A 25,076-nucleotide genomic window follows, 5' to 3' on the forward strand; every position below is an offset into this window, starting at 1 on the left:
GTATTTTTACAGCTGTTTTGTGAGCCAAAACCTCTTGCAGCTGCTGAGGTGGTGGCAGAATAAAGACAAGACAGTTCCTGTCCCTCCTCCCAAGCCCAGCAGCCCCAGAGAGCCGTTGAGTATTTGCTGATTTTTGGGATGTGCAGCACAGGCCATCACAGAGCTCTCATAAACTATGCATTGCCCTCTCCAGGGGAGATGGGAGAGCAGGCTGTGGAATGGAAACCCATTTGTGCAATAAATTGTTAAGCAGTCAAACTGTTAAATGAACACTTATTAGAGAGGTAGGGTGAAGTATGAGTCACCAAACAGCAAAACACACATTAACACAGCAAACCCTCTCCAGTAAATGGGAAGTCAAGAGCCAAGGCAATGCAAAGGTTGCAGTGTGAGCCAGCCCTGTGGCCCTGCAGCTTCCAGTCCTCCCAGCCCCTTTTCAGCACAGGATCTGCTCCTGGTGCTTTTCCCTTTGGATGCTGGATCATTCCCTGTCGCTGTGTTGTGGCCTGCAGCTGTGCCCTCACCTCCCATCCCCTCTGCCCCTTTCTCTCACAGAATATCACACAGAGTCACCTGATTTCCCCAATAATCCTGCCTGGTTCTCCATGCTGGACTCTGAGAGCATCAGGGCTTGCTGGGCAGTGATGGTGTTGGGTGTTTGTTTGATGTTCACAGCGTGCAGGCAGAAAGAGAGGGCCAGGGAAAATGAGAAACAAATCCAAAGGGATTTTGGCTGGGGGAGGATCTCAGTGATCAGTGGAGACTCCCTGGAGCATCCCCATGGGATCAGCTCTGGTGGCTGCCCCCAGGGGAAGGAGGGTTGTGGCCAGGTCCCTGGCAATGCTGGGAACACTTAGTCCTCCTTGAAGTATATATCCTAATTTGTGGTATGAAAAGATTAGCTTTCCTTCCATTCCTAGCCTGCTGTCTCCCCACCATGGATAATACATAAAACAGTAGACTTTTATTCATTAACATTTATGGGAAAATGTTAATATTAAACTGTAAGTGAAAAGCCCCATCTTATTGAATTCTTCTGCTGTGTTATTGGGAGCCTAATTTCATTTTGCATTTAAATAAAAACCAGATGACGTTCAGGACAGTCAGGCGAGCATTCTGTAAGTGAGAATTTATCTTCCAATCTGGGTAAACAGTGTCTCATCATTTAACAGTTATTATAAATAATGGGGTTTTAAGCACTTTGCTGGGAGTTCATATTGGCTCCACACGGGTTGCACTAAGGGAGAGAGAATTTCAGTGACATCTTCCAGGCATCCGGTGAGGAGGAATCATATCCTGAGCTCCTTCTCAAGCTGCAGTTTTCATCCTCCTCTGGTTATTATTGCTCAATATTGTGTGCACCATCCACTGACAAAAAAAAAATGAAGAGGAAGGAAAATGACAAATTGGTTGGAAACGTTTTGAAAATGAAGAAACCCTGTTTGAAGCTTCCCCATAAAAGGGGAATGTGTTCAGCCCCCTGCAGATGTTCATGCAGGTAGCTGAGCCTCCAAAAGGGAGATTCTTTCAGTAAAAATGGGGCTGTGTAAAAGTTGTGCTGCCTTTTTCTGCGTGACCCCTTTTATACCATTTTCCAAAAAGACCCCCACAGCTAAAACACCATCTTCTTTTATTTGTTTATTTACTTATTTGGGATATTTATTTGTTGTTCCTTTGGTCAGTGACTTTCTCAATAACTGCCCAACACATGAACTCTGTGTTTACACCAAAACTTGATGGTGTTGTGAAAGACAAAGGGTCAGTATCACTTCTCTGACCCTTTCCAAAGATGTTTTTTTGTGGGAAGGCTGCAGGCAGGACCTGCCCTGCTGCCTCTGCTCCAGCTCAGTGGCATAACAGGGGATGCAGGAGCCAGAGGGGCTGGGGATGGAGAGTCCTGGTTGGGGTGGGTGGCATGGAAATGGGGGCATTTTCCTAAAAAGATTCCACTGCCCTGTGTTGTGCAGGATGCTTGGACGTGTTGCTGTGCTGGAATTCTCCTCAGGCAGAGCACAGCGTTCCCATGGGTGGCATCTCCCATCTGTTCCCACATGCCACAGCTATTCCCCACCTTGTCAGGTAGAAATTTCATTTGGAAGCACAAATCAAGAGACAAATTAACCTTGCAGCCTTCTTCCCTCACCTGCAGCCACAGAGGCAGCAGTGGGAGGTGAATGGTGCAAGGACAGGCCCTAATGTAAAATCTGAGGGTGCTTTTTGTCCTCCACTCAGGGCTACTTTTATCCACACCTTCTGGAAAAATATCTTTTGATTAAATCACGCCAGGGCTGTGTTGTCTCTTTGGTTCATCTTTTGGAAATGTGACAGGTCACCCACCAAAATATAAGCAAAAAGTCTACAGAGGAGCACAACACGAGGAGCAGGCGATGTGAACTTCACTGCCAGGTGCCTAAATACAGGGCAGAATTTAAATTGATGATTTAAATTGCTTTTTCTGGGGGATGTGACCAGAGGAATGCCTTGGTTTGCCATTAGGTCTTTCAGGTTTCACACAGAGTTGCCTTCCACCAGCTCCAGCTCATCCACACATTTGTAAGAGTGCAGCTACAAAGATGGAGTGTAATAGAATCAATGCTTGCAACAATTTTTAAAATATGACTTTCAAAAAGCAAAAATGTTGAATTTACTATTTCCAGCTGCCTTCTGGTTTCAGGAGCACAAATGTGAATTGTTGTGTTCAACAGCTCCATTAACAAAGAGGCAAATTAAGCTTTGAATGCCATTTTTTATCAAGGCTCTTTCATATTTATGTCTAACATCACAATTTGGAGCTATAGAAATAAGAGAGATTATATATTTTTAAATATACATTTATATATTTATATATTTCTATTTTTATATCTATAAATATATATTTATATATAATACATAATATATATATTTTATATATATAAAGATATATTTATATAATATATATATAATATAGATTTTATATATTTTAAATATATATTATTATATGTATGTTATATCTATAATTTTATATGTGTTATTATAAATATAAATATAAATATAAATATAAATATAAATATAAATATAAATATAAATATAATTGAGAGCCTCAAGCAGCCCTGCAAGAGAGAGAGCCCACGAGACTGGGCTGGGGTTTTTCCAGGCTGGGTTAACACTCAGTCAGGGTAGAGCTGTGATTTTAAGGGAATGGCTGCAAGCTCTGAGTGCTTTGTAAAATGAGGGCTGTGTTTACAAAGCTGGTCTGCTTGAAGCAGCCATGTCAACATCATCTTTTAAAAAATGGAGTGAATAGACTAAATAAATTGTATTTGGAGCTAGGAGGGTTTGGATGGGTTTGGAGCTCCTGTGACACTGAAGCACTGCCAGGGAAGTGGGAGGAGGAGACTGGTCCTGAGCTCCACCTGAGCTCTCCCAACTCAAGAGCCTTGAACTGTTCAGATGAGCAGCCAGGGCTGAGGCTGTGGTGACATCATTTCGTGAGCTTCAACAAAACTCTCCTGATTTGGACCAGCTGAGCATCTGCTCCCCCCACAAAAACTTTTTAACTTTTCCTTTGAATCAAACCCAAATTCCAGTCTGGTCTAGCTTCCTCCTCAGCATCAATCTGCACCAGGGGAGCAGCCCAGAGCCTCTCACTGGCCCAAAAGGCCACTTTGTGTCAGAAGCACTAGAAGTTGTGCCAGAATGGCTTTGCTTTGTAATCCTATACTTTTAAAATCAGCTCAGCAGTGCATGTGTGTCAGAGCACAGAGAGCACATGTGGGAGCTGCACAGAGGCACTCTGAGCACTGAGTCCACCCCAGGGCTCTCTTCCTGCCTTTAAGGAGGCCAAATGCTGAGGTGGCATCACAGAGAGTAGAGAATTAGGTCTTAGATGGGAAAGGAACTGAAATTTGGAGGGTCAGGTGTGAAATTCTCATGCAGTGGCAGCTGTCACTGCTCAGACCCCGGGGTCATCACCAGGTTTGTGGGTTTGACCTTGAGGCAGCTTTTCCTTGCCCAGCTTTTTGCTGGAACTGTTTGGCTGAGCCCAGGGAGGAGGAGGAGGAGGATGAGGGAGCCCAGCCCTCCCTGAGGGCTCCTGGCCATCCCTGTCCTTACCTCTGGGACACAGGCTGTGTCCTGAGACTGGAGTGGCTCCAGCTCTGGAGGGGAGGGGGATGCTCAGATCCACACCTGCTCTGCATAGAAGATGTTCCAGGAATAGGAGCATTGCCTCCAGCATTTCTGAGCAATATCCCCAGAGTTCAGGGGGTGCAGGACGTGGTAGGTGTCATAAACATGCATTTTACTTTGGGGTTGTAATTTCCTTCGTGGAGTAGAGGCTGACAGAGGGGTCAGTGTTGAGCAATCCAAGGCACTCCCATAACCCTGGGAATGAGAGAGCAAACCCAGGAATTTTAATACAGTGTTTTCTCTGCAAATGCTTTTGGTCTGATATACACAGATGTGCTGCTTGCGTAACCAAAGATGCAAGATAGTTCTGCCTAAATGCATCCAAAAACTTGTCCACCCAGGCTAGCTGGCACAGGAAATCATCTATTCCACATAGGATATCTTACAGGAATTTGGAGTAGCAGCACAGTGAAACTTTCAGGATGGGGTAAGAGAGAATTCCTTTAAACCCAAGCACTGCTGCATATTCATTCAAGAACCTCATCTGTAAATCTTGCACAAGGAGTTGTAGGCTTGCAGGATGTGATGGGCTACAGAAATGATTTTCTGTTTGACTGTCATAGCTTTTGAGATTTCACATGCTGGCTGAAATGGGCAACTCATCCTTCTGAAGAGCCATTTATGTAGGAAAACATCCTCAACCTCTTTACAAAAATATACAGCTCTAAGAAACTTGAGATTATTTTTTAAAAGCACTGGAAGTCATTGTGAAAGTGCCTATCTTGAAGAATATTCTCCCTCTAAATACCAGTCCTTTATCTGGTGCACTTTTAACCTTCCATAAAATGCTCAGAGTCAAGTCTGGCCAGATGCCAGAGTCTTGGGTCTCCTACTCCATGGGCTCAGGTCACATTTGCTCTGTTTAAAGGAATAAACAACCTGTTTAGAAGTTCATGCAGGATGTTTTGTCCTTTCCTCACCGATCTCTTTGTACTGAAGCAGACCTGGACATTTCTGTGAGCTCAGGTGTCCTCCCTGTTTTGCAAGTGTTAAATTGTTTGGCATCCCTGCAGTGAAATCAGGCACTAGAAAGGAGATTTGGGCTCTCAGAGGGACTCTGATGTTCACGAGGCTCTGTCTCCATTCCCCTGGATCTCTCCTTCCTCCTGTACCTCCCCATCTCCTTGCTGGATGCTCCACCTTTGTTCCAGGATGCCAGCTTTCATCTCCAAGTGCATGGCACGAGCCAGCTCTGGGTGGATTCAGCACTGGAGTTATTGTAAGGCAGCTTGACAGGAACTAATATTTTACATAGGCCACTGAATCCTGATTTCACAGAAGTTGCTCAGGCAGTGTTTCCCAGTCTCCTTTACTTGCAAATTTAATGGAGGTGCTTTTGTGGCATCTCAGCATCTTTCAGGTTGTGACAGGATGAGACAGCTTTAACACAGGAATTGATTTTCAATGCTCAAATGACATGGTTTGGATTTTGTTGGTTTTTTTTTTTTCCCCTCATTTGAAAAGAGTTTAAAATCTCTTTAGTGAAACTGTTGAGTTTGTAAAAAAGGAAAAAGAAACATTTCTGAGGAGCAGGTGTGTCAGGCTGTCACCCAGAGCATGGCAGGAAGTCAGTCCCACTGAACAAGGCTTGGGGCAGAGAGCAGCTTTAACTGACTTTCCAACATTATCATAAGAAGCTGAAATTGTAATCATAGCAATATATAAAACTGGGAACTGACTCTTTGCCTGTGCTCCCTCTGGAAAGGAGCAACACACATTTGCCCAGAAATTTCAGCCATCTCAAATCAAAACCAACTTGGAAAATTAAGATTTTTAACGAGGACTCAGTGCTGTCATTTCACTGCAATTGAAGATCACAATTTTTGTTCATCCAAATCCCCAAAAGCACAGGTTCCCCTGGGGGTGCAGTGCCCCCCTGTGCCCTCGCTGCCAGCAGATCCCCAGAGCTGCCAGCGGGGCTGGAGCCCCTCGCTCCGAGCAGCCGCCAAGGGTGCTGGAGATGGGTTATAATTAGAGCTCCCTCGTTAGCATAATTGCATTTCATAAAAAAAAAAGGGGGGGGAAATACTCAAGAAAAACCTCCAAGTGCAGTAGCAGCGATGTAATGGATGTAATTTCCCAGCACCCTGATATTTCCTCATCCCAGTGTGGTTTCCCACCTCGCCCCAGCTCTTGAGCTCTTCCCCGCCTTGTGTGTCCCAGCAGCAGCAGCTCCCGCTGCCCTGGGCACAGCGATGATGCTCAGAGTGAATGTTTCCTGCAGAAGCAGCGCCAAAAGCACCCAGCAGAGTTTGGGATGTTGTCAGAATCCTGAAGGATGGAGCCTTTCCGTGTGCGAGTGCCCGTGTGAGCTCCTGGGGGGAGCACATCCCGCTCCCTTCAGCAGCAATCAGGGAAATTAAAATGTTTAACTCACCCATTCACTGGGGAGCGTTGTGTAAATTACAAACAGTTTAAGAGATCCTCAAGACTTCCATTGTGTTAATACAAATTGCCTTTTAGCGTTCCTTTTAAATAGGGCCCTTTTGAGTGAGAATCCAGATGGCAGAAGCTCCATAATTATTATTCATTACAGTTAATAAATAACACTCGGGAAGCCCCAGTCAGTTCTGCAAGTCCCCTACGATGGGCATTGTGTAAATGTAAGGGTGAAAAAATAGTCCTTGCCACAGAATCTGTCAGGATTTCAGTCAAAGACAAGGAGCTTGAAGGGCCCTTATGTGTGCCTGCCCCAGATCATGGAGCAGGCTGGCATTCCCAGAGCTCTCTCCGCAGGGAATCTCCTCCAAAACGAAAGGGAATTGTCTTTGATTTTAAAAAGAGGCTTGAATTTTTGCCTTTTAGCTGTTTATTCCGAAGCCCCCGTGGATGGGGAGAGGTGGGTTTGGTGAGCAGCACCTTGTGTCTCTCCCCCAGACTGGAAAATTCCTGTCCCACATCCTCATTTCGGGAAGGGGTTGAACACATTCCCCCTCACGGCAGAGCCTGAAAAGTTCTCCAGAATAATTGCTGTGAATGACAGAAATGAAATCGAGGAGATTCGAGCTCTGCTGGCCGTTACCCCACTTCCTGCATTCCTACTTGTTAATTGTCTAATTCCTAACGAGTCTTGGGGCATCTGATAGACCTTCTGATGCGTGCTCACTCCATTGACGCTTCCTTCCCTCCCCTCCCCGGCCTCATCCCTCACCAGAGACCTTGTTCCTTTAAAAATGCCATCCTTAAAAATCAGAAATACTCAGCCCAGCAAAAGGAAAAGGGAACTTGACATTAGTTGAGCTTGAAAGGCTTGGTGCTGTGAAAAGTGACTGACGTGTGAAAAGAGGCTACAATTAGTTCTTTCCCCGAGCACTCTCCCATTCAGTGCAGGGTCACTCCTTCAGCGAGCTGCGGCTTTGAGGGTAATGTGTTGTGACAGTTTGAGATGATGAAGAATAATTCTTGTATTCAGAGTTGCTGCCGCTTCCCCGCTGCCCTGACACATCAGGCTGCTGTCATTGGATCACTTATCCCGGGCAGCCCCTCCGTAGGTAAGAGGAAAGGGTCAGCTCTTGCAGAAAATGATTTGGGATATTTTGAAACTGGGCTTAAAGAGGGGAAAGGCAAACAGAGAGAAAGGAAAAACCATTAGAAGAAATAATAATGCACTGGAGAGGAGATTTTTGAGTGGACATAAAGGAGATACCAGGGCTTCGAGTGGACCACTACAGGAGAGCAGCACGGCTAAGAAAGGCAGCATAATTTATGAGTGTTCCGGGCAAAAGAGGCCTGTATAGATTTTCTTCAGGCATTGAATTAATGTGCCCTATAAAATGGTTTCACATTTAGGCTTGGCAGGCCTTTGTACCTTGGATTTGATGGGGTCCTTTGACAGTTGCTGGAGCTTTCTGGAATGGAGGGTGCAGCTGGACCTCGAGCAGCACTGCTCTCCCAGCCCTGCAGACCCCAGGCTGTGCCCAGAGCAGCTCCTCCTCCTCTTCCTCTTCCTCCTCCTCTCCCTCCACCTCAGCAGCCAGCTCAGGAGAGCAGCATGGCTGGGGCAGAGGAGTGAGGGACAGGGCAGGCTGGCTGCAGCATGGCAGCCAGGAATATCAGCACAAAGAAATGATTCCTGCAAGGTTTCCTTGCCAGCTCCTCATGGAGCACCCTCCACACTGCAGGGCAGCCCCGCTGGCAGCCATGCCAGGCTGGAGCAGCCATGCCAGGCTGGAGCAGCCATGCCAGGCTGGAGCAGCCAGGATCTGCTCCCAGCTGCTCTGATGCCCCATTGCTGTCCCAGTGCTCCCCCAGGCCCGGAGCTGTGCCATGAGAGGGGATGGCTGCCCTGGGCTGGGCCAGGGACTCAGGGTGGCCACTTCCCACCCCACACCAGCAGCCACAAGGATTTTCACTGCTGCTGCTGCCTCCAGCACGGTGGAAAGTGTGAGTGTGCCCTGAAAATCCCCTTACTCTGGGACCCTGGGTGATGCCAGTAGTGCCCATTATTGTTACTGTCAAAAGCTCAGGCAGGGCTGTTCCCAGCTCCCCTGAAGTGACTTTCTCCTCATGGCTTCAGCAGATGTTCCAGCTCCTTCACTTTTTTTCCTTTTTTTTTTTTTTTTTTAGGGCAGGCAGGACTTTGTGAGTCGTTTCCTCCGGGGACATGGGCAGGTTTTAGTATTTACGTTTCCAGTATTAGCATTTATTTGTATTTGTGTTTGTTTTTCACGGGCTTCTGAAAGCCTCAGGGAGCCATTTCTGGGGCCAAAATAATGCAAGTGCTGGTCTTCTCACAGTATTTCATTTCCTTGATGGTGGAAACGCTACAAGAAGAGCAGGTCTCATGTTATTTTGACCCCATAAATAGCTCCCAGAGGCCCCTTTCTTCCTTCTCCCACCCACTCCCCCCCAAATCAAATATTTAGGTTTCTGCAAAGCCTGACTTCTCAACCCTGGTTATCTTGCTTCAGCAGAAGCAAATTGCAGTTATTACAAAATAGCCAGAGAGTCTATAAGGCCGAATGGGTTTTATATGATGCACAATTTGTTGGCTACTGTACAAGTTCATTAAAGTGTATCATATGAGGTTGTTTTACTGGTACATTTAAGGAAGTTAATACATCTCGACAGTGTGTGCATGGGGGAATGCAGACACAATAACCCTCAGACTTGCTGGGGCCAAGTCCATTCCTGGCCTAACTCCACCAGAGTGGAGGGAATCACTGCCTGGGCAGCCCTGGAGTGCTGCTGCTCCCTGATCCTGCTGCTCTGGGCTCTCCTGCCACCCACTCCCGTCCTTCCATGGGGATTTGCTCCTGTTTTGTGTTTTCCCAGCACAGAAGATGTCAGTGGTCTGACTGTGTGACATCAGGTCCTTTCAGGTCCTTTCAGGTCCTTTCAGGTCCTTTGGTTGCCCCATCCCAGGGTGGCTTTAGGGACCTTGTCTCTCCTGACAGCCCCACCCTGCAGCTACTGCTGCACTTGCCTGGCCTGTCCAGATCTATGAGAAATTGTCCTGCAGTTTTCCCTCTGTGACAGGAAGGGTGTCCCCATGCCATGGAGCCATTCCCAGTCTGGTCTGTGCTTCCCATGGGAATCTCACTGATGTTCCCCTGCTCTGCCCCGCTCTGCTCTAAGGGCTGGGAGGAACAATAATAATATACACTGGATTTTTTTTTATTATTTATTTTATTTTTTTATTAATGAAACAGAGCAATCTGGGGGAGCACAGGCTGTTCTGCCTGTGGTGCTGGGTCAGCTGTGTGGGCAGGTGGCCCCTGGTGACCATGTCATGGCTAATTGCCCCCCTGGTGTGACCCAGCCATGCTGCAGAGCCAGCCAGGGTGAGGGCAAGAGCCCAATTTCCTGAGCACAGCAGAGCTCCCTGTGGCAGCCAAGCACTTTTCCAGGGCTTCCTCGGGTATCAGAGTACACAGCTCGTCTGCCTGCCTGGGTAATTGGTTCCAGAGTGAGAGCTGGGCTGTGACAGAGTGCTGGGACTCGTGCTCCATGGGGAATGTGTGCCCAGGGATGGCAGCTTGCATGTGGGAGCTCCCCAGGTTTTAGCCTGGCACCCACCCCAGCCTAGATTGGGCAGGAAAATCCTCTCCAGAGCCTCTGCCCCTCCTGTCCCCTGGTTTTTGTCCCTCCTCATCAGGAATGGTCGGGTTTTCCTGCCTGGCAGCTGCAAGGGGAGCTCAGGACAGCTCGGAGCTGTGGGACACGGCCAGGACAGGGCTCCTTTCCCTCCCTCCATCCAGGCCCTGTGCCCACAGCTCTGCATCCCGGATTCCTGCTCCCTGCCTGGCATCAGTCTCTGCAGTGCCACCCCCTGGCAGGCCCCGCAGAGGTGACAGGAGCTGCCAGCTCCTGCAGAGCCCAGAAAAACCCAAATCCCCCCAAATTCCAGCTGGGCAGGGCACAGGGTCCCACAGCAGGCACTGAGGGACAGGCAGGAGCTCGACCCCAGGGACAGAAACAGCAGCTACGAGAACAAAACTCCTCTCTCTGTCCCTCTCCCTTGTCTTGCTGGAAACACTTTACCTGGAAATGAATTGTGGGTGGAAAAGAGAGCGGGATCCCCCCGGGAGGAGCCGTGCTGGGGTGTGGGGGAGCCCAGCAGCACTGCCCAGCATCCCCAGCTCTGACGTGGGACCTTTAAGCAAAGCCAGCTGTGTGCTGAGGGAGATGAAAGCCCCAAATCAGACAGGATAAGCACGGTATTAGTGTGGGATACGCCACTCATTTCTGATTTAAATTACTGTTTTTACTTCCTGGACTCAGGGGACAGTGAGGATGTGAGGAAAATGAGGAGGTTTAGACATGGACATTCCTTCACCAGATACTGGCAAGAAATGGTGATGAATGCAGCTGAGGTCATTACCAGCACTGCTTTGAGGGTGATCAGCTTCCTGCTGATTTGTTTTCCTTGTATCCTGGGCAGATTATCTCCTTACAGGTTCCCTCCAGGATGAGGGATTAAATCCCACAGCCCTCACTGCTAGGTGTGTGCAGGGGCTGGGGGGAGCAGGGCAGGGCCAGAGGATGCTGGGCTGGGATGGTTTAGGGAAAAGCTAAATTCTTGCTGTTCCCTGTACTTTGTGTATAGATCTGTCCTTATCACAGAGTCCCACTGCAGGCAAAGTGCAGGCAAAGTGTTTACAGGAGGTTAAATAACCCAGGTGAGGCAGTGAAAGTGCAGGAATGTTTAGCAGATTTAGCAGAGATCAGAGCAGGCACTGCCCCTCCAGCTCCTGAGGCTCCTTTCCACCCCAGACGAGTCTTACATAGAACCAGAGAAAGGTTTGGGTGGGAAGGGACCTTAAAGCTCATCTCACTCCACCCCCTGCCATGGACAAGGACCCCTCCCACTATCCCAGGCTGCTTCAAGCCCCATCCAGCCTGGCCTTGAGGATTTCCAGGGATGGGGCAGCCACAGCTCCTCTGTTCTGGTCTCTCACCTCCCTCACAGGGAACATTTTTTTCCAGTGTCCCATCTAAATTTCTCTTCCCATTTAAAGCCATTCCTCCTTGTCCTGTTACTCTGTGCCCTTATAAAAAGTCCTTCTCCAGCTCTCCTGTAGCCCCTCCAGGTCCCCTTTCCCCTTTGGCCAGCAGAGGAATTTGCCCAAAACTCCTGTCCCCACCCCTTCCCCTCCAGCCCAGGCTGCCCAGACCAAGTCATGCTCAGGGTCTCCCATCACAACTCCCCAGAGCATTTCTTGTCTCCTGTCACCACTGTCACCCTGGGGGAGGATTCCTGAGTGCTGCCAGTGTGGCCACCGAGCCAACTGCAGGGTTCAAGTGGCTCCCAGAGAGGCCAGGGCTGGGAACCGTGCCCTGCACACACAGAAATCCTCCTGCTGGGAGATGAGGGAGCACCAAAGGCTCCTGGAGGTCAGCGAGGGGAGATGGCAGGGTGGGTGTGAGCAGGAGAGGCAGAGCCACAGCCAGGCTGCTTTCTCTTGTGTTTAGGGCACGGCTGAGGAAAGGGGATGTTTTCTCTTTGAGCTGAAAAAGCTGAGTTATTTACATCCATTTGGGCAGGATAAAGGGTTGTGGAAAGTCCTGGTGTTCCCAAGGTGGGGAATGGCAGTGGTTCACACTCTGCCCATGGCCCTTCCCAGCATTTCCCACCATCTGCAGTTGTCCCCTTCATACCCTGCTGGGTTCAGCCATGAGATCCCCACCGTGGAACCCTGTCACGTCCTGAGGCAGCAGCCTCGGCCCCAGGGAAGGCCAGCAGGTAATGTCTCCATCTTTGGCCCAGCTGGAGAGGAGTGGAACCAGGAGCTGGCATTCCTCAGGAGCGATTCCCAAAGCAGCCCAGGAAAGGACGATGAGCAAATGTCAGAGCAATGCAACAGCAAAGGGATTTGTCAGTAAAGCATCTGTCTGACGACTCTGGGGGTTTATCCCAAACTCTAACCGGGACCTGCTCTCTCTCCCTTGCAGAGCTTCAGCGAGAGGGAAGCATAGAAACGCTCAGTAACAGCTCGGGCTCCACCAGCGGCAGCATCCCCCGCAACTTCGACGGCTACCGCTCCCCCCTGCCGACCAACGAGAACCAGCCCCTGAGCCTGTTCCCCACGGGATTCCCCTAAAGCCGCCGCCCCTCGGGGACACATCCAGGAGGGGACACATCCAGCCCGCCCCTGCGCCTGTTCCCCACGGGATTCCCCTAAAGCCGGCGCCCAGCAGGGACACACCCAGCCAGGGGAAGGATCCCGCTGTGTCTGTCACCTGCCGGCTCCCGGGATGGTTCTCGTTGCCCTGATGAATATTGATGACTCTTAAACCTTCCTGAAGCATCCTCATGAAATCTTGACTCTGTGTTCCTGTGCAATACGAAGAGGCTCCATCTTCAGTCCTGAGAGCTCTGCAGCTTCTTTTCTCGCTGTCTTCAGGAAGAGGTTGGGTGAGGAGAAATACTCCTAAGCCATCTTGGGTCAAGCACAAGGTTTCACGACTGTTCTCTGCTTTTTTCGTGCTGAGAGATGAATCTCTGTAAGTCAGAGGAGCTCTCACCATTCGTGAAAGTGCCGAGCATTATTGGATGAACTGGAGAGACTGGAAACTGGAGGACTTTCTGTGGACAGGGTTGATGATGTTATTCCTTCCTCATCATGTCTCCTTGCTGCCCTTCTTCCCCTCTGATACTCAGCAATGCCAGGAGTATTACCAATGGAAATGTTTCTTTTTGTTCTTTGGAAGAATTCTCTCTCTCGCTCCAATTTTCTTCTAGTCATGTATTTTAGAAATGTACTTAATTGACTAATTGCAGTCACGGATTTCTCATATTTGGTTATAAAAGTTGTTCATTGGAACTCAGATTATCTGTCCAGAAATGCATGTGTCATTGAATAAATCTAAGTTAAACAAGAAACTGCTTAAATGGCAATGTTCATGGAGTGTTACTGGGCTGACTGTGGGCTTTGTGTATCTCCCTGGGCCAGACTCTGTGTGTATTTACTGACTTGAGGGCTTTAATTAAAGCCATCAGTGGCTGTTATGCAGCCAGTCTAGCATGGTTTTGCCTCCCCATTTCCTTGTCCTCGTGTGCACAGACAGAATTTTTAAAAACAAGGTATTTAGGGGGTGTGCCTTGCACCAACTTGGCTCCTCTGAAAACCAACACCCAGCTCCCTGCTCTGGCTGAGGCCCTGCTTCTTCATCCCACAGACTCCAGTGGGACAAGGACCAGGTGCAGGAGGCAGAGCACCCATTTCCATCTGTTCTGTTGTAGGATCGTGGAGCAGAGGCTTTGCAGAGCAGCCTGAACCTCTGCACCCTTCTGAACGTGCACAGTCAGAGCTAGCACTGCATAACCCTGCTGATAAAACAGTTCTGGGCTCACACATCATAACCACACAAATTCCTACATCTCAGCCAACTTGTGTCTAGCAGCAGAGTGAGATGGGGCTGTCAGCTTATGAAATTTCCTTCCCACTACTTGTTTTTAATAGAAGCTGTTTGAGTCATGGCAGGGAGAGGAAACTATCTAAAGCCACAAATCTTACAGCTCCAGCCAGCCACACCAGGGGATGCAGAACCAACCACCCTCTTCCTACTCCATCCCCAAACACCCAGTTCAGTCTTGGGCTTGGTTTGGGTTGGTTTTGTTGGGTTTTTTTTTTTTTTTGCTTTTGACTGTAACACAGCCACTCGGAAGGTTTTGTTTTCTTCAGGCTTGGAAACCGCTAATAAAAAGCAAGAGTTTACAGCAATAATTTCAGTTTCTTGCTTGGTTTTCAGTCAGTCTCTTCTCAAGCAAAAAAATAACTTCCTTGGGATGAAATCAGAGGAGAGTTTTGCCTCTAAGTAAGTACTTCAAGCTCTGGCCTGCTGGCTATATCTGCTGTAATGCTATGTTCCTTTTTGTCTGTAAAATAAAGGCTTGAAGTACAGGGCTGAGGGCAGGACTGGCACCGCGGACAAATGGGACCGCAGGGTCAAGTCAGTCCACACCAGTCAGGGTTTTTAACACAGTTCAAGCCAAGGTCAGCTCCAAAAGTTCAAACAAAATCCAGATTAACACATACAGAAGGGATTGTGTTGTCACCGTGATGCTTGTTTCCTTTCAGGCTTTCCAAGGAGCCGGGAAAGGGACAAAGTTCTCCTGGAGGGAGGGAGGAAGGAAGGAAGGAAGGAGCTCTTCTCCCTCCTGCCTGGGACAGCCTGGCTGCTTCTGGCTGAGCACACAGAGTGGGATAGCACATAACACAGAGTGGTGTCATTGCAAATGTATTTGTTGTTGGCAGGCATTAAATCACTTTTTATAAGTGCTGCAATATGGCCATGTGGAAATTCCCAGTCTGCAAGAAGCTCCTTTGAATCAGGATGTTTTGTTTAAAGTGGGGGGGAAGAGATTCAAAAAAACCCCACAAACTGGGGCTGTACCAAAATATTTTCAGTCTGGTTCATTGAAAAGAATGTCCTAAATTCTCTGCTGTTGATAGCCCTGTAGCCAAACTGTTAAGAAAGCCTAGAGCCTAAAAAACAAAAATAAGCATTGCCATGAGGTGGCTAATTTGACTTCAATTTGATACTTTCACAGATGACCCAGCAGAATAACCACTGAGTTCCAGCTCTTGTGTGAGCCAGAGAAAACTGAGTGTGTTGCAGTGATGACTGTATAGGATCTGATTCATTGATAACTCCATGAGGTCTGAATTATCACTAACTCTAAGGTCTGCAGGGTCCGATTTAATGATAATTTTATAGGATTTCATTCAATAATTACTCTATAGGATCTGATTCATTAGTAAATGCAACACATCCCTGCACTGTGTTCTTCACTCCCACCCATGGCCCTAAAAGCCCCCATTTCAGCTGGGTGCCGGGTGGTCTCATGCCACACCACCCTTCCTCCTCCTCAGCCTCAGCAGCCAAATGAGAACTCATTTCCAGGCACCGGGAGAGAATATTTCTGTCCCTTGATAAGTCTAGAAGCTGCTCTTAAGGGAGGTTCACCCCTGGCTTTAACAGAACCAGGTTTTCAGTCTGGGAACTCGATCCAAACCCCACTTAAAAGCATCCAGAGGCTCGTGGTCTTTGCAGGATTTCGTGGCTCCTGCCGTGGTGGAAATTCTCCAGGTGAGTTTCTGACACGCCAGGTTCTCAAGCACAGCAGCTGGCAGCCCAGCAAGAATGTTGTGCCATGATATAAACCAAAGAGCCCAAGAGACACGGGGACTTGCAGGTTTTTAAACTCTTTCCAGTAGTTGTAAGCAGAGGGCTCCTGCTGAGTTCAAAAGGCAAAACGTCTCATTTAAAGCGGGGCTGACTGTATATCACTCTGGGCATAAAGTGGGGCTCTTCTATTAAAAGTTGAGTTCAGATTTCATGAATTAACATGAAATATTGCTTTCTTATCCTACCCTGGTTTCTGTAATACACACACACGTGTAGCAAGCTTAAATCATGGGAGGGTGATGTTGGGCCGTTGGAAAAGGAGCGGGAAGTCAGTGGTTTTCCATCGTGACAGCTCGGAGTTCAAGTGAAATCAGATCTCAGGAGCAGTCCAGGGCCTGGGTGTAACCATCAGGGTTCCTGGTGCTCTGCAGAGCCCGTGGAGCTCAGGCTTTGGTGGCTTTGCTGGGGATGCTGAGCCCCAGCCCAGGCACACCCGATCCTGTCCCTGTCCCTCTGAGGGACACACTCCGGTCTGTCCTGCCCTGAGCAGCATTCCCCAGGCCCAGAATATTTGCTGGGACAAGGCAAAGAAGTGGCCAAGGGCAAAACACTGCCAAGATCTCCTTCCTCAGCCGAGAACCCGGAGCAGAGTTTGGCAAACGCACTTTGCACACTTTGCACCCTGCAAAGTGCAGCTGTGAAATCCCTGAACGTTGTTCCCCGTCCTCCCCGGGGGAAATCCATGGTGCTCCCACCAGGGCTTCCTCAGGAACTTTTTGAGCATCCAAACCACGTCTGCGCCACGTCTCTACATTTATTTTCTCGCTCCTTTGCTCTGGCTTGTTGCTGTGCAGGGTAGGAAAGTTTGCGCCATTTCCTGTTGTCTTTCCCTTGTGCTCCTGAGATATTGTAAAAATGTTCGGTATCCTCCAGTAGGTTGTAATCACTTCACCCTAATGTTTCACAGCTGCTAAGTGTAACTTTAAACCCGACCATTTGAGTGCTTACAATTAGCGAGTCAATGGGGCTGAGATCGGGTCTTTGTGATTGCAAAAAGGAGAAAACGAAACTTCTTTTTTTTTTCTTTTTTTTTTTTTTTTTTGCCTTGAGTTTTAATTGGATAAAACGGGAACAAAAGTTGTGGAGACGAGGGTTTTCTTTTTTTTTTTTTTTTTTAATGCAATAAATGATTAGTGGCTTGTGTGCTAGGAAAAAAATAATTGGATCCACTGCTTGGCCTGTTTCACAGATGGAAAAGGCACCGGGACAAGCATTTGTCTGCGGCAGCGCCTGTCCCGGGACTGCGGGAGCTGCGGGGAGCAGAATGGGGAAGGGCAGGGCTGAGAGGTTCAGCTGTGGCCCTCACCTGTCCCCTGTCCCTGTCCCTGTCCCCTGTCCCTGTCCCCCAGCCGGGCACAGCATCCTCGCTCCCGCGGTGCAGAACATCTGCCAGGGAGTTCCCAGGATGAATTTTTGCCTTTCTTGGGAGTTTCTGCTGGAGGAAATTATGCTAAAATACTGGCGGCGGGGTCAGGGGCTTGCAGCATTCCCTGGCACCTCCATCCCCTTCCCTCCATCACGTCCCCGGGGATGGGCACAGTGCAGGGATGCTGCTCCCTGGCAGCTCCCCCTCCATGGAAAGCATTCCTGCCACCTGATCATAAATACTAATTAATAGCAAAGCCCTGGTCTAGATCAAGGAGGAGGCTCTGAATTTTCTTGGGAACTTTGCTGTCTGAAAGGTATCTGAAATATTCCCTAGCACTCAGCCTATCAGTGGCTCAATTATACTGTGAGGAGCAACCGTACAAAGTTAATTTCTAATTTAATACAATGTTAAAAGGTTGTCAGGTTAAAATCTAATCTATAAACGAGACATGAAACGTCTCTTTAATAAAAACAAGTATTGCTAACCAGTCCTGGCTCAAACCACAGGCTGCTGCTTCTTTTATAGGATATCATTATTTCCCAGTGAGTATTTACAATATTATTCCAGGACATTAATAAAAGGTGATGCCACTGCCCGTGTGGCAGCTGAGCATTAATCCCATTCCCACCCAGCCCCTCTCCCTCTGGGCCCTTTCCTGGAGAGGTGGGCAGTGTCAGTTTGTGGGGCCATGGGAAGGAGGACGGGGAGAGAACCGATTGGATTTTCCCTTCAGAGTGGGGCTGTGGGAGCAGGGACACCCTGACGTGCTCTGGAGGGAGCTCAGCATCTCTGCATCCCCCAGGATGAGATGGGAACGATGGGTGAGTGCATTCCTTCCTGAGCAGAGGGGAGAGGCTTCTGGCAAGGGGCTGCTGTGGGCTGGAGGCTGGGATCCACGTTCAGAGCAGCAGCTTCGTTCCAGCAGAAAACCAGAGAGAGCACCTGCAGCCCGGGCTGAGGAGCTGGCCCTGCTCCCCATCCCACCTTGCACCATTCCATGACCCCCAGAGGGAAGGCCAGGCTCATCCCACGGCCTCTCCTGCCACGCCAGGGTGCCCACACTGCAGCCACCTCCAAAAGTACCCTGAATTTTGCTCTTTTTGCTGCAGCCACCCCTCAAGGTACGCTGAATTTTGCTCTTTTTGCTGCAGCCACCTCCCAAGGTACACTGAATTTTGCTCTTTTTGCTGTGGAAAGGGGAAAGTCCAGCTGTCATGTGGCAGTGATGCCATTGTCCTGCCCGGGTGACTGGCCAGACTGTGAGACTCCTGCTCCTGGTTGTCCACAGTGTCCGTGGGAGCTGGGCAGGATCAGGGCTGCCCTTGCCAGGCTCAGCCAAAAGCCACCGTGTGTCACCCTGCTGTGGCTCACATGATCAGCCTTGCTGTGGGTGGATTTTCCAGGAGGAATCTCACCACTTCCAGAGGATTGGATCAGAATTCTGAGCTCCCCTCTGCACCCATGAAGCCCAGCAAGGAGGGGTTTTCCTAAAGAAGAGCAAAATTTTGATGGGAGCAGGTGATGCCCACCACAGCAAGGGCTGGAGGGGAATGTGAGGTAATTAAATATAATACAGGAGCTGAAATGGAGGCACGGGGAGATGTGCTGGTCTGAGCCTTCAAGGGATGTGTGGGCCCTTTGCTCTGGCCCCCACTGTCCAGGACTCTTTCCCTTCCTTTCCCTGGCTTTTCTGGTGAATTCTGCTGCTCTCTGTAATTGAGAAAAGCTGCTGCAGAACATCTGCACAGGCACTGTCCTCTCGCAGCGGCTGCCGGGGCTGTGAGCGCTGCTCTGCCGGGGCTTTGATGTGCGGGTGATTCACGGCTCGGCGGGGCCGCCCCGCAGGCGCTGCCCCGGGGTGGGGCGGGATGGGGATATGGGGATATGGGGATATGGGGATATGGGGATGGAGATATGGGGATATGGGGATGGGGATATGGGGATATGGGGATGGAGATATGGGGATATGGGGATGGGGATATGGGGATGAGATCGGATGGGACGGGACGGGATGGGATGGGATGGGGTGGGATGTGTGAGGTGAGACAGCACCTGCACATCTGTACAGATGTCGGAACTCAGTGCATCCCTCTGGATGTCCAGAGTTGCCGAGGACCCCGCCGGGGGGGCTTGGAGACCCTGGCACACAGCCCAGAGCACCTGTGGGTTTGATTATGACCCATGGAGCAAATTGCCAGCTTTGTATAAGGACCTGAAAGTCACAGAAGTTTAAATAATGTAATAATAAAATTTTCACCGGGTGAAAAGGTAGATATTGGGATTTTTAGAATGGGGGGTTTGGGGACAAGATGGAGGGACTTGGGTGTGTCCAGTCCTTCTTCTTCTTCTTCTCTATCTCCATCTTCTGCTGTGATGCTGCCACTTTGGGATTGGTTTGGAATAGAAGTGCACTGTCTAACATAGGTGATGGGTATTGGAAAGTAATTCTAAATATGTTATAGGTAGTTTGTAGTATAAAAAGACAACAGCGCCTCGGGGGCGGTCAGAGTGCCTGTGGCTGCCCCTCAGCTGGGCAGGGAGAAAAATTTACAGATAAGATTTAATAAACAACTTTAAGAATGAAAACTGAAGAAATCCGGCTCGTTCTTCGGACGCGTGGGCAGAAACAGAGACTTTTCGCATATCTCTAATTTTGCTGCAATTAACAGCAAAACCTCCCGAGTTGCAAACAGCAGCCCCGCGTGTGAAGCCCCCTGTGCCACCTCTCCCATTTCCACACCTGCAGGGGAAGCAGGAGGAGCCCGGGAGGGCCGGCTCAGGCGCAGCCCTGCATCCCAGCAGCACCTGAAGGGCGGAGGGATGGGGCTGCCCACGCTCGGGGCGCCTTGCCGAGGCCAAGGGGAGGGAGCAGAGCCGCAGGCGGGCAGAGCTGCAGCCCGGGGAGCGCAATCTGTGGCCTTAATCCCGGCGTGTCCTGCGCGCTCTCAAATCCCCTTCACTTCAATGAGCGCTTGGAGTGCCGGGCCCGCGGCGGGCGAGACGGCCCGCGGGGCTGGCGGGGAGGATTTGCTCAAGAGGCGCTGGTTTTAAGGTGAGATTTGAAGGATGGAAGACAGATGGCAACTGGAGAGGACAAACGGATCAAGTGAAGGGTTTGTTTTCAGCGTGGAGGGGAAAACACAGGGGGAATTACTGCTGGCCACAAAATGGGGGCTGTTAATACCTGCGGCAGCTCCCGCCTTGCGCGGAGCCCCGTGAGCCGGGACCCTCCCGGGCACCGCGGCCGCGGCAGCCGCGTGGTTTTGTCTGCGGAGATGGATTGGTCCCAGCGCCACTGTGAGTGTCCCCAGACAAAGCTGGGACAAGGGTTATTAGCCAGCCGGCGGCCCTGCCATTGTCCCCACTATCTTTTCTTCCCTTTCAGCCTCGCTCCCCGTGGCCCAGGTCTCAAAGACCATGTGTCAAGAGATTAGTGACCTGCGGGAAGGGCAATTGCTTGCTTTGTGCAGGCGGCCCGGCGGCGGGCTGTTATTTACTTGTTATTTGGTGCTGCCTCCGTTGAGGTATCCATGGGAAACACGCCCTGGAGAGAAAGCTGCCAGCACCGCCGAGCTCCTGTGGGCACGGAGGCTGGAAAAGAGGAGTTTCAGCATGTCTGTCCGTGCCAAAATCCCCAAATTCCCCAGGATGGTCAGCGCAAGAGCCCAGCACCTACAGAGAAGTGAGGGAAAATCTGGGCAATGAGAAAATCAAATTAAATGCAGAGGTGCCCAGGAATGGGGCTGGATGCAGGGCTGAGGCGAGGCCTTGCCCCAGAGCAGTTTGAGTTTTCAGACTGGTTTTAAGAACTGAAAGATGGGAAGAGCCTGTCCTGCCTGCAGGGGCATGTTCCACCTCTCTGGCTTGGAGGAGCACTGGGTTTTGGAGGAAATGTAAATCAAGGTTATGAGAGTTGGCCCTTCCATGCAGTGCTGGTGTGCATCAAATTTGTCCATGGTGAAACACCCAGGAAAGGGACAGATGCAATGAAAAGTGTTACTCCTGCCCAGGACCAGCTCATGATTTATTCTGGCTGGTTTTATTCTCTGGCCAGTGAAATGCTCTCTCCAATAAACACGAGACAGTGATTTTCTGCAATTCTAAAAGTCAAACCTAGACCAAAACCACAACTCACGTGACGTGGGACCAGCGGCGTCAGATCCTGCTTCAGATGTGATTCCAGACAAGTTCCCAGATCCCGTCTGAAGCAAACAGGCCAAGATGTGAGACCTTGTCAGCTCTGCCCACGCAGGGCCGGCTCACTCATCCTTCCTTTGATCCTCCAACTTCTGCCAACTCCTGGCCCCAAACAGGGAGAAAAGGGATTCTGGGGACCAGGGGGGCTGAGTGACCCTCTGGGGCTGGGGGCTGCCCTGCACCTTCCCCCTTTCAGAGGCAACAGGAGGGGACTGCACCCACCAGGAACAGTTTGAAAATTAAAACTAACAAGGGAGAGAAACCGGCATGTCCCCTGGCCTCGAGGATTTTATTGCCCAGGTACATGCAGGGTCCCCTCCCAGAAGGGGATTTTTCGGCCGACTGGGGAGGTTGCACCGTGCGTGGAGCTCCCAGTGATTTTTTTTCTCTGCTCCCAGAACCGATTCTGTCGCTTTTCCCCTGTTCACCAGGACGTCTCAGGCTGCGGGAGTCAGCAGCCTCGTCCCGGCTGCTCCGGACCCCAAATCCTCGCTGTTATTCCAGAGAGGGAGCAGAGAGAGGACCCCAACAGCATCATTTTATCAAATAACGCCGTTTGCTGGAGCTGTTGGATTTGAGAGAGGAGCCCTGGCTTGCCCCTCCCGAGACCGGCTCCGCTCAGGGAACGCGGGCAGACAGAGGGACCCCGATTATCGATAGGAGCCAATAGAGCCCCTGAGGGGACAGCAGGACCCCGATTATCGATAGGAGCCGATAGAGCCCCCGAGGGGACAGAGAGACCCTGATTATCGATAGGAGCCGATAGAGAGCCCGAGGGGACAGCGGGACCCCGATTATCGATAGGCGCCGATAGAGCCCCCGAGGGGACCAGGGGACAGCAGGACCCCGATTATCGATAGGAGCCGATAGAGCCCCCGAGGGGACAGAGGGACCCCGATTATCGATAGGAGCCGATAGAGCCCCCGAGGGGACAGCGGGACCCCGATTATCGATAGGCGCCGATAGAGCCCCCGAGGGAGCAGCGGGACCCGGGAAGGGCAGGGACACCGAGCCCGGGCTCCCGACAAGGAGCCCCCCGACGGAGCGGGCGGATCTGCGGCTCCGTTTCCCCGCAGGACCGAGCCGCGGTCCCGCGTGGCGGCGGGCGGGGGGTGCTCGCCCCCGGCCCCGTCCCATGACGGCGATGAGGCGGCGATAATGCCATTAGGCCGGGATTACGGGCCCGCGCCGGGATGTGACACACTTTCTCAAATGGAAGTTTTTTAAACAGAGGGATTTGCACGATCCCCCACCGCGCCCCTCCAACCCCATCCCCGCGCCCGTTCCCATCGCCATCCTCGGGGCCAGCCCGGCTTCCAGGCGGGTCCCCTCGCTCTGGCACGGCCCGGACCGGGGCTCCCGTCTCCTTTTAAGGCAGCGGGCTCGGTGCGGGCTCCGCGCCGCGCCCCGACGTGAAGAGCCCCGGGGGCGCGGGGCTGGAGGGGATCACTCCGCCCTCGCGCAGGGACAGCGCTCCGTAACTCAAAACCAATAATAAAATAATTTAAAATTCAATTAAGTGCAGGTTCACAGCTCAAAGTGGCGCGGCGTAACGGGAGGATGGAGGATGCGTGTGTCTCCTCCCGGCCGGGCCGGGGTCACTCGCCGCCCGCCCTGCCAAACAGGCTGGGAAATGTGTTTATAAATTGTTCAAACTCTGGATAAACTTCAGCGGCGTTTGTGTCTGCGTCTCCCCGCATGTTGTTATTTTCCAGAAATCTGGATTACTGGAAATATTTTCTTTAAAGCTGGAGAGAAATCTAAACAGTCTGAGGGCAGGGGGATCTGGGGGGGCTGCCCGGGGGTTCCCTGCGCACCCAAGGGCCGCGCAGCTCCGCAGCCGCGCAGCGGGAGGAGAAGCAGGGTGGCGGTGCCGGGGCCGGTGTCAGACCGAGCATCTCTCTCGGCTGCTGTCGATAAAAGGGCAGCGGCCGGGCCCCGGTGCCCGGCGGCCCCTCCCCGTCCCCTCCAGCGGGCACCGGGGCACGGCGGGGGAGCGGAGTCGTTTTCCCGGGGTCTCCCGGGGCTCAGGGGATTCCCGCGGGTGCGAGGGGAGATGCGGCGCCCCGGAGAAGGAGAGGGGTGCCCTGGGCGCAGGTGGGTGAGATCAAACGAGGACAGTCCCGTCACACGTGGAGCTCTTTGCCTCCCTAGGTGGAGCGGAGAAAAGGGGCTGCGAAGCTGCTGGGGCTGCGGGGCCGCCCTCGCCTCCTCCCCGCCTGCCCCACGGCCCAGCTGGGGCTGCAGGGCCGGGTGGGACCGGGGAACGCGCCCCGGGGCTTGGGGGACCCGGGTCCCTTCGGAACAGAGGGAGCTCCCCCTGCACCCCGCACCTGCGGCTTCGCTCAGGGAGTCTCTGACGTCCCCAGGTCTGTCTGTCCGGCTGCTCCCGGGGAAGGACAGCGGAGCCCAGCCCTGTGGCACCGTGTCCCTCCCCTCATGCCACAGCCCGTTTCTACCCCCGATTTGGGAAGGTGCGAGCAGCCGGGCCGCCCTCCCCAAGGGCCCGAGGGTCTCCTCTTGCCGTGGCATCGCTGCCGGGGATGGGGGGCCCGACGGGTGGCCCTGGGCACAAGAAAACCCCTTTGGCCTGGTGCACCCGTCGGGGGGAGCGCTCTCCGGGGCGCGGGGCCGCCGCAGCCCGGCGGAGCCGGGAGGAGGGGAAGGCGGAGGCCCGGCTGCTTGTGAGAATTGTTATTTTTCATCAATCACCCGCAATTTGTGTAAGTGCCCCGGACAGGACACCAGCCGTCCTGCTGGCTGGGGTCACGGAGACAACACAGCGATGGAGAAGAGCAAATTGCATTTGCTCACCAGCTCACAGATCCAAATTACGGCCCTCGCATGGCGCGGGGAAGAGAGCGAAAGGTCCATGTGACATGAGGGAAATATGAAGGACTTTGACAGGTCTTAAACGGCCTGGCGCCAAGGCCTAAGTCTACCGGCTAAAAATAGAAAAGGGATGATGAGTGGAGATGGGCAGAGATGAAAGGGGAAGAGCGAGCGGGGCCGCGATGCGGGGCGGGCGGAGGGCGGGGGCGGCCCGACGGGACGGTGTTCCCGGGCTGGACCGGGACGGATCCACGGGACAAGCCCGGTCTCCATAAACCCGGCCCGGGGATTGGGGACTGGGACGGCTCCCGGGAGCCAGGCACGGCGGCCCCGAGCGCTGCATTGCCCTGGGGCAGGCTGGAACACCTTCCCTCGCAGGGGACGGCGCGGGGACACTCCCCGGGACAGCTGCCCTCGGGACGGGAAGCGAGGTCGGTGCCTCCTCTGTCCCTGCCCGGTGCCTCCTCTGTCCCTGCCCGGTGCCCGGTCACCGACGGGCGATGCGCGGGCACGGCCCGTCCATGAGCGCGGGCTCCTGGGTCGTGTCCGGGGCCGCGAGGGGCGGCAGCGCCGTGGGTACACCGGTCCCCGTTGTTCCCCGGTCCCCGCTGCTCCCCGGTCCCCTTGGTCCCCGGTCCCTGTTGGTCCCCGTTGTTCCCCCATCCCCGCAGCCCCACCGGCGGCCGTCGCTACGGAAGGTCGGGAGCCGAGGCTGCTCTGGATCGGTTTTATTCTGCGGCGTTACAGCGGGGCGGGGGCGCGGGCGGGGTGCCGGACAGTGGCCGGAGGACAGGCGACATTTCCCCGCGGGGACACGGCCGCTCCAGGCCCAGAAGGGCCGGGCCCCGCTTCTTCCCGCGGAGCAGAGGGCGAGGAG

General features: G+C 52.1%; 1 protein-coding gene across 11 annotated transcripts in view; it reads left to right on the forward strand.

Annotated features, from left to right (window-relative positions):
- Window positions 1–13,492, forward strand: part of BCAS3 (BCAS3 microtubule associated cell migration factor) — a 299,661-nt gene extending 286,169 nt beyond the window's left edge. For 9 of the 11 annotated variants that reach the window (XM_071448221.1, XM_071448225.1, XM_071448224.1 and 6 more), the window contains one exon: window positions 12,562–13,492. In XM_071448221.1, coding sequence (XP_071304322.1) covers window positions 12,562–12,710 — 149 coding nt within the window. In that variant the 3' untranslated portion in view covers window positions 12,711–13,492. The remainder of the gene's footprint in view (window positions 1–12,561) is intronic. The other 2 variants (XR_011682444.1, XM_071448216.1) reach the window with 1 other exon arrangement.
- The last annotated feature ends 11,584 nt before the right edge of the window (window positions 13,493–25,076 follow it).

Source organism: Agelaius tricolor, unplaced genomic scaffold (genome assembly GCF_023055355.1).
Source record: "Agelaius tricolor isolate 1412-34295 unplaced genomic scaffold, bAgeTri1.0.p SCAF_25, whole genome shotgun sequence".
In the NCBI taxonomy this organism is placed as follows: domain Eukaryota; kingdom Metazoa; phylum Chordata; class Aves; order Passeriformes; family Icteridae; genus Agelaius; species Agelaius tricolor.